General features: G+C 39.4%; 1 protein-coding gene across 6 annotated transcripts in view; it reads right to left on the reverse strand.

Moving 5' to 3' along the window:
* yem (yemanuclein) overlaps positions 1–9,145 on the reverse strand; it is a 46,013-nt gene extending 36,868 nt beyond the window's left edge. For 5 of the 6 annotated variants that reach the window (XM_019052332.2, XM_072298404.1, XM_019052333.2 and 2 more), the window contains exons 1-4: positions 8,827–9,145; positions 1,970–2,080; positions 1,640–1,726; positions 1,022–1,162 (exon numbers count right to left, since the gene is read on the reverse strand). In XM_019052332.2, coding sequence (XP_018907877.2) covers positions 1,022–1,162; positions 1,640–1,726; positions 1,970–2,080; positions 8,827–8,991 — 504 coding nt within the window. In that variant the 5' untranslated portion in view covers positions 8,992–9,145. The remainder of the gene's footprint in view (positions 1–1,021; positions 1,163–1,639; positions 1,727–1,969; positions 2,081–8,826) is intronic. The other variant, XM_019052334.2, reaches the window with a different exon arrangement.
* Between the last annotated feature and the right edge of the window lie 213 nt (positions 9,146–9,358).

The following is a 9,358-nucleotide window of genomic DNA, read 5'->3' on the forward strand; positions in this document are numbered from 1 at the left end:
TAGAGCAGCACCACAGCGCTGAGTTACTAAAAGCCTAAAACAACATAAATTAGAGTATTGTGGAAAAAGCATTCCAGATTCTTTTGGTACTGAAAAAGAGATTAGATTTAGAATGAGAATGGTAGAGAGAGACTCTACCTTTGCCAGTTTTCTTAATTTTCTTTAATTTGTGCCTTTACTGCTACTCTAGTGTGTGTTGCTCACTTTAATTGATAATCAATCGGTTAGCTGGCAAGCCGATTATTGAGATTCTGAATTTCCCTCTGGAACAAGAGCGACCGAAATGAAACGGAGCTACATGATTGCTTGGTGATAAGAGTGGAGTTTGAATTCCAAGCCTTCATTGGGCCATATCATGGACAACCTAAAGGTACTCTCCCGGTGATGCACGACCAGTCAATTATCTGGCCCAATGTTAGCTTACCTGCGGCTGCTTAATGTTACGATTGACCAATCAAATGCTTCATTCCAACTCAGTCTTGTCTTGTCAGATAGAAAAACTTAGATTTTGAACAATTCACAGGCAGGTTACTGCTTTTAGTAGCCTATAACTGATGTGGTGTAGGCGAACTAATTACGAAAAATCCATTTAGAGATTACCTGGTAGGTAGAATTAGCATTGTTGCCATTATGGCTGTGAATCACAACATAACTTCACAAAACCATATCATTAACATATTTCTGCAGTTAAGTTTCATACCAAATACCAGTTAACTCAATATGTTAAACATATTCGTATCTTCATTATTTGAACCGAGTCATTTTTTGTCTTCTTTAGAGCATAATACTCCCGTAAATTACACTTAGGTTGATGAAGAGGTGAAATCATTCAAACAAAATTTCTTTAGTCTAGGAGAAACTTCTTGCCACGTTGACTGATCTCTGTTAAATAAATGACACTTTAACAAAGTGACAAAAGAGAGAAAACGAATAAAATCTGAAGACCAAACATAGTCAGAGTTCAACTGTAAAATGATACAACTAAGAACTGAGAAATTAAATGAATTTGATGGGTTTATACCTTCAGATTATGAGTTCTCATGTTTATCTCCTCATCTTCAGAGTTTTCAGAACCATCTAGATGTTTTAGTTGAAGAGGACCTATGTTTACGTAATAGCCCCCAAACTCAGGCTCCACTTGCTCCGACAGGGCTTCATCAAGCTGCAAACAATGAAAAGTAAATGACTGGAACCTCGGTGTTTTTTATCAAGGTCAAGGAAAGTATCTGAGAGAGTAAATATGCGGTGCAAAGGTGGATACGATAGATAAACATGCATGTCTTACATACATGCATAAGAGCCGCTTTCACAGCACTCTGCGCCACAGCCCTCTAACCTCTCATAGCCCTATGGGGGTTCAGGGGGTTAGTAGGTGTATACAAATACTTGACAAAAAAGACAATATAGGAAATTGCAAGTTCCTGCTTTTTTTAAAAATCAACTTGTTTTTCTTTGGAATGAAGTCCTAGCCTAGCTTTGCTTTTCTGGCTGAAAAAAGTCGGAAAATATCAAGCACTTCTGCTCATATCCAATTTCTTTAAATTTAAAACAAAAAAAGATTAAGAAAAAAATAGGATGACGGAAAAGAAAAAAAGATGACCAGCCGATTAGAATGAGACAAAAAGGGAATAAAACTTACCGCCTCAGAGTTATCGATGAATGAATCTCCATCATCATAACCAGCACCGAGTTCATTGTAATTTGAAAACCTTTTCTCCTTGGTTCCCTGAAAGAACAATTTCATGTTCAGTGAAAAAGCAAAAACTTGCATTAGGTATTAAAGGAGAGATTGCATACTCCAGTTTGTTTTATGTTCCTTTAAAAAATGTAATCATCATTTCAGTGTTACAATCCATATATGTAATATTTTTTGTAAGTAGACAAATACGGACTTTCAAAGAAGAAGACCGTTTAAAAAAAGAGTAAAAGAACAATCATTTAGGAAGAGGGACATTGTTAGAGTACTTACGTATTTATCTTCATATTGTGCAGCTATTCTTTTTAACTGCTCTTCATCACAGTCATGGATATGGTCAATAGACCCATTAGCAACTTTATCATTGTCTTTCTTTTTCTTTCTCTGAAACAAATAAGTAAGTTGATTATACTTAGAGAAGAATTTCAAGACCAGTCTTGTGAGGAAAAAGGCCCAAAAATTTCAAAATAAGCATAACGTTAGGGTCGGGTATACACAAGAACTGAATAATTTAAATTTGTTATTATCAGCATCAATTGACAACAATCAGCGTCCCTGATGATCGTCTTACAATGAGGCCGAAACGCATCCGACAGGTATAAGAAAAACAACGTACTTACAAGTGAGTTTTCATAATAACAAATTAAAATCAAAGCAAGCATTTTTGAGATTAAGTTTTTTTTTAAAGTTTTATGTTCGTCCCTATTATGTTTGGGGGGTCATTCCATGTCAATTCGAACGGACTTGTAACCACCCGACTCGGATTTCCATGATTTTTTTTTTACTTAATCTATCGGTCAATATAAGAAAAAACCCAAATTTTCAGCTTCATATCTTCAATATTTCTTGAGAAAATTTTTTTTGAAGTTTTATGGCCTTCTCTAAAAATGCACTCTCCAGACTCAGAAAACGGGAATGACTCGTGTTTGAAAAAACCTCATAAGTTTTGCAGTTTTAAAGATTTTAAGCTGAAATTTGGCACACTAGTTCGTGTTAGTATGTATTTTAAGGGAAAAATTCCCAATTAAACCCAACTCACTCAGGAGGGCCAACTGAGCCGAAGATACGCCGTTTTAGCCCTGATTTTTAACGCTAAAAACTAGTTTTCTTAAAATGGGCGTAGCAACCGAAGCTAACGAGATATTGCAAACTTTTTTTTTTTGAAAATCAACTTCAAAGTATGCTCTAACTGATTAAAAAATAAAAATCGTGGGTATGCAGCTTCTACATTGGTTAATCACACTTTTTAGCAAAAAACGCTCAAAAAAATTGAGTCTGGGGGTAGGGTGCGGCTTATACGAGAAATTAAAAAGGTTGAATTTTGAAAATGACAAGGGACCCCGCCAAAACGTTCCTAATAGTGTAAAAACAAACGTTGTAGAACAGTTTTGCATTTGGTCAACATTTAGAGGTCGCGACAGGCCCTTAAAATTGCAAAATTCGGCTAATTTTCGCATTTTTTCATCCATTTTGGCAACTTTTCTCAGGCCTCACGGAGAGTTCTAATTGATCATTTTATTCATAAATAGGCAATATATTACCTAAAATGCATCCCATCCTTCACCTTAAGCCCCCAGCCCCTCCAACCCCCCTCCCTTACCGATCCAATATGAATACACTCTTCATAAACTACGCTATTTTGGTAGTGACCAGAAATCTAAAGTAACACTGGTCAACACGGGTTCAAATGTGATTGTCTTAGAGTAGTTTTTAGCGCTGAGTCCGAAAATGACCTCCGTCATGCTGGGTCAGGTCGATTTTCCCCGGAAAAATCAGGATTTTCCTTAAAAATTGAGCTTTTCCGGTGAAAAATCAATTTTCCGGAAAATCTGTGCATGATGGAGGAAAGATAAGGCCATTTTCGGATTCAGCAGCTAAAATTACATGGGGCACCATAAATTGTATGCCTATTAAAGTTTCCGTTCTGTTCCAAATATCGAGGTTTTTCCGGACAAGTGCCCCTTTCCGCCCATGTGCCGCATGTAATATCAGTCCGATTGATTTGCGTCGGAAAGGAGGGAAAATATTTTTTCTCAGGCGACTGGTAGAGTTGACTCCACTAAATAATTGCCGCTGCAGCCGCATATGACCCTCGCTTTTTTTGCAGAACCTTTGGAATATTCAGATTCCGAAAAGAGGGGATGTTTTTAAACGTTTTTGAGTTAAAAAGGTGCATTTATTTTCGAAAAATCGAATTTTCCAAAAAATTGATAGATTTTGGAAAAAAGCGAGGGTCATATGCGGCTGCAGCGGCAATTATTTAGTGGAGTCAACTCTACCAGTCGCCTGAGAAAAAATATTTTCCCTCCTTTCCGACGCAAATCAATCGGACTGATATTACATGCGGCACATGGGCGGAAAGGGGCACTTGTCCGGAAAAACCTCGATATTTGGAACAGAACGGAAACTTTAATAGGCATACAATTTATGGTGCCCCATGTAATTTTAGCTGCTGAATCCGAAAATGGCCTTATCTTTCCTCCATCATGCACAGATTTTCCGGAAAATTGATTTTTCACCGGAAAAGCTCAATTTTTAAGGAAAATCCTGATTTTTCCGGGGAAAATCGACCTGACCCAGCATGACGGAGGTCATTTTCGGACTCAGCGCTAAAAACTACTCTAAGACAATCACATTTGAACCCGTGTTGACCAGTGTTACTTTAGATTTCTGGTCACTACCAAAATAGCGTAGTTTATGAAGAGTGTATTCATATTGGATCGGTAAGGGAGGGGGGTTGGAGGGGCTGGGGGCTTAAGGTGAAGGATGGGATGCATTTTAGGTAATATATTGCCTATTTATGAATAAAATGATCAATTAGAACTCTCCGTGAGGCCTGAGAAAAGTTGCCAAAATGGATGAAAAAATGCGAAAATTAGCCGAATTTTGCAATTTTAAGGGCCTGTCGCGACCTCTAAATGTTGACCAAATGCAAAACTGTTCTACAACGTTTGTTTTTACACTATTAGGAACGTTTTGGCGGGGTCCCTTGTCATTTTCAAAATTCAACCTTTTTAATTTCTCGTATAAGCCGCACCCTACCCCCAGACTCAATTTTTTTGAGCGTTTTTTGCTAAAAAGTGTGATTAACCAATGTAGAAGCTGCATACCCACGATTTTTATTTTTTAATCAGTTAGAGCATACTTTGAAGTTGATTTTCAAAAAAAAAAAGTTTGCAATATCTCGTTAGCTTCGGTTGCTACGCCCATTTTAAGAAAACTAGTTTTTAGCGTTAAAAATCAGGGCTAAAACGGCGTATCTTCGGCTCAGTTGGCCCTCCTGAGTGAGTTGGGTTTAATTGGGAATTTTTCCCTTAAAATACATACTAACACGAACTAGTGTGCCAAATTTCAGCTTAAAATCTTTAAAACTGCAAAACTTATGAGGTTTTTTCAAACACGAGTCATTCCCGTTTTCTGAGTCTGGAGAGTGCATTTTTAGAGAAGGCCATAAAACTTCAAAAAAATTTTCTCAAGAAATATTGAAGATATGAAGCTGAAAATTTGGGTTTTTTCTTATATTGACCGATAGATTAAGTAAAAAAAAAATCATGGAAATCCGAGTCGGGTGGTTACAAGTCCGTTCGAATTGACATGGAATGACCCTGGGGCTAGAAATTGTTTTGATTAAAAAGAAATGATGCGCTCTCGATTCACACAATTAACATGATCAATTGCTACTTAATCTCTGGAATACCTGGAATATCTGGAATAGAAGAAAGTTTTTTTCACAAGAACTCACATTTTGATCCAACTTGAGAGAAGCGGCTTGCTTGAGATATAAAACTGCAGTGGGCTAAGGTCCTTTTGCAAGTTAATAGTCGCATGTGTGAAAATTTGTGACTTTCTGAGGGATAGGGTCTTTAGCTAATGAGAATACAATTTCAAGAAAGCAATTTTTCTCAAGTGAAGTCGAAAAATTTGACTTGAAGCTTTTGAAGAGAAAACACTTTCAGATTGTCATCTGCCGCACAAACTGCAGTATTTCAACTGGCCTGGTACAGTATTTTTTACCAACAGTTTAAATATTTCTTCATAGAATGTGAACCGTCAGATGAATTTGCTGCTTATCATGCTAACACCTTCAAACTTGTGAGGAAAAAAAAATTGCAGACTTATGAGACGGTTCTCCCATGAAAAAATAAAATGTTGGTGGAAATACTGAATTACCAAGAAAGTAGAAATACTGAAAAACCAAATTCGTTCAAATTTTCGCAAAATTTTATGGAACTGAATCACATTAGATCAGATCCATTAGATTCCATCAAATTTTGAAAAAAATTATCTATGTATCAACCTTGCAGTATAAATCGATTTTTTGGCTGACTTTGTCGAAGATTGAGACGCAGAATTTAAGTTAGTTTTGCTGATTTTTAGTGTTTTCCAAGGCAAATACACCTGGGTTTTTTTCTTTTCTTTTTTTTTTTCTTTTCTTTTTTTTTCTTTTCTTTTCTTTTTTTTTAAATTTGACAAAACCTCATTATAAAACTTAATGAAGGTCAAAGATACACTTTTCATGCGAGTATCAATTCTCTAAAAAAAATTCCAGGGAACTGAATCAAGGATCATACTTCCGTTTACGCCAAAATTGGTGCGACTGCACATTCTTCCGGAGCGAAACGCAAAACGACACCGCGAACATCACCTCAGCGAGATCGAGAGGTGGCGCAAGTGCGAAATAGAGTCAAAGGCGGGGGGAGGTTGTGGTATACGATCTCATTCAAACTAATATCCCATGGTGAGACGAAATTTGCAGCTGGATAAGGGTGACAGGGGTCACCCTTTTAGAAAGGGATAGTGGAGCAAGCGATGACCAGAAACGCAAGACAGGAGCAGAAAGCTCGGCGCGGGCGGAGAGGAGACTGTATCCGCAGACTGACGGGCCCCAAGGGCGAGGGGCGGGGAGGGACCGAAGCGCGGGAAGGAGTGACAGGCGGGCGGGATCTATGACAGCGACCGCGAGACGTGCACTTCACTTCTGTGCTCCTGATACAGAATTCTCGAGTCGTGGAGCAGCGCCGTGGCGGTGGACGGACGGAAAAGAGCTCCCTCTGCCCTTTCCAACATCCACGCCTCGGACGGAACGGACGCCCCGACGAACGAACTGAAAACCCAGAGAAAATCCCCCCGATACCCGAGAAAAAAACCTGGTACCACGTTCGGTTCGCGTCGTGGAAGCTAGCGTGTGGACAGCTGGCGTAATTGGAGGAGGATGAGGGAACAGCGGGAACGCTGGGCCGCTACTAGCTGCGACGAGTGAAGCAACCGCGGAAGGTTCAACGATATCTAGGCATGAACGAAACGTTCAATCGATGCAAAGTCAAAGTCGGCTCCGTCGAAAAGACGAAATTAAAACCGGTTTATATTGATAACCGCGAGGGGAAAGGATCGACGGTCATAAAGGGAGGAGGGTGGTAGTGGTAAGGGATGGAACCCGGCGTAAATCGTGAAATTTCGGAGGGGGATTTTATGGAATAGAAAAAGGATGGGAGGAGGGGAGGTGCCGAGCGATTCACCGAGCGACACGGGCGGGGGTGGGAGGGGTTCGCGTCGCGTAGTAATTACGAGAACGAGACTCCGCAAAGATGAAAGTGAAAACTTAACACGTCAGCCCGAAACGATCTCGAGCTCGTGGTGCAGGATCTCGAAATAGGAAAAAAGCTCGGAGCGAGCTTGAGAGCGGGATGGGAAAACTCGGGTGGGAAAAGTAGCACGAATTCGAGTCCCGAGGCTTGAGGGCGGTGTGCTTCCACGGCGTGAGTTGATCTCGTCGAGCGGCCGGATGCAAGCGTTCCGCGAGCTGACAACACGACGCCGTGAAAAACTCCACGTTGGATAAAGAAAATCCGTGCATTACTGAATGTCAGGGGATGGAAGGTCTAGAATTTCTCAATCTTGGGTAGAAAAATAATCGGGAACCCAGGAGTTGGGGGCCAATCGGCTGGCTGTCTGTCTTCTAGTGCACTCTATTTTCTATGCGGTCTATCAAGGAGAATGCATGACACACCCAACTAGGTTTATTGCCCGTGATAGTACAATTCCTACACTTTGTCTAGAAAAGTTGTGGATTATGTGAATGGCTTGAGAGGTTATACATATGTTGAACTAGAACTATCGTGCTGGAAGATACTGCACGCAGCTGATCTATCCTGAGCCTTTGGATATGTACTTCTTGCGATAACTAAGAGACCAACATGTTGTCACAGAACCCTAATGAAATGAATGCATGTTTTGACGCTTTCCTGACTGTAACCTCCGGGTGGCAACTCTCCATGCAAATGTTGACGTGTGAATTCCTCATGAGGTGACTTTCTCGGTACAAACAATTGGTGGGGGCCATACCGAACATATAAAATGATTTAGTCATTGGGGTATTTTGAAAGGGATATAAGTACGGCTGCGTCAAAATAGCAAGAAACGCACAATACAGACGGGCTCAAACGGTTTCAACAGAAAATTGCTGAATGAGCATAGTATCTAATTTCTTGTCTTCCTAACTGTAATTAATTATCAGAATGAGGTGGATTAATGTAGTATCAATCAGGTTTCTGTTGCCTGTAATTTGGTGGATTTAGAATGCTCAGAGTCCTAAAAAATCCTGACAGTTAGGAGTTTTCCTGGCCTTGTTCCCTCGATAATGCTTGCTCAACTTTGTTTAAGATATCTTTAGACCCGAGTAATGACACACCATGTTTCCTAATTCACAGTAGCTGGCAAAGAAACAGGGTTGAGATGAAATCTAGATGTGAAACCTCAAATTGTTGGCAGAAAGGAAAATTCCTGCATTATCAGGGGCACACTGGTACATAACCTTAACTTATGATATCGCATATCGCTGAAGTAGAAGCTATCGGATATGTTTCCTCTTTCACTTTGGAAGAGTGCTGATGAGGATTAAAATGACACATACGAAGATACCTTGATTGGCTCCTCATAGTGATATACATATAAACTTCAATTATCCAAGCAGGAAAGTCATTACATACAGCAAGAAGTTTTAGTTATCACTAGACTGACATGGCTATGTGTACATGTTTATCTGGCTTTTCATACTAAGACAATTAAGAGATTAAGATTTGAGTTTTACAACAGATATGACGTATTGGAAATGCAGAAAATTATATACGTACCTCGACAGAATTAACTAGAGCGGTATAACTAAAAACTGGACACGAATCACCACTAGGCTCGGTCAAATTTATGGTTATGCGAACTGAATCACTCTTCGGTTTGGATTTGGCTTGCTTCTTGGCAGACCCTAAAGTTGTAAAAGCGACTCGATGTTGCTCTGACATTGTATAATGACAACATTAGAAACCGTAATTAAAAGCACTAAAATTGAATTCTGACACATTTTTACAAAAAACTATCACATGTCGCCATCTTCACAGCTTCCAGGGAACGCTCGCTAACTCAGAAAATTCAACTAACTAACTGCGCGCCAGTAGTAAACAAAACATAAGAAGCGAAAAAGAAAAAAGAAAAAAATTACAAGGCTGCCACTCCACTTAGTTTTCCCTCTGAGTTACCATCATGGTTTAAAATAAAAATTTCAATATTTATCGAAACTCTAGATAAAACCAATGTATAAAATTGATAGAAAAATAAATAAACGATACATTTTTGAGACCAATGCTCATGATGGACAGGCATTTCTAGATC

Source organism: Bemisia tabaci, chromosome 3 (genome assembly GCF_918797505.1).
Source record: "Bemisia tabaci chromosome 3, PGI_BMITA_v3".
Taxonomy (NCBI): domain Eukaryota; kingdom Metazoa; phylum Arthropoda; class Insecta; order Hemiptera; family Aleyrodidae; genus Bemisia; species Bemisia tabaci.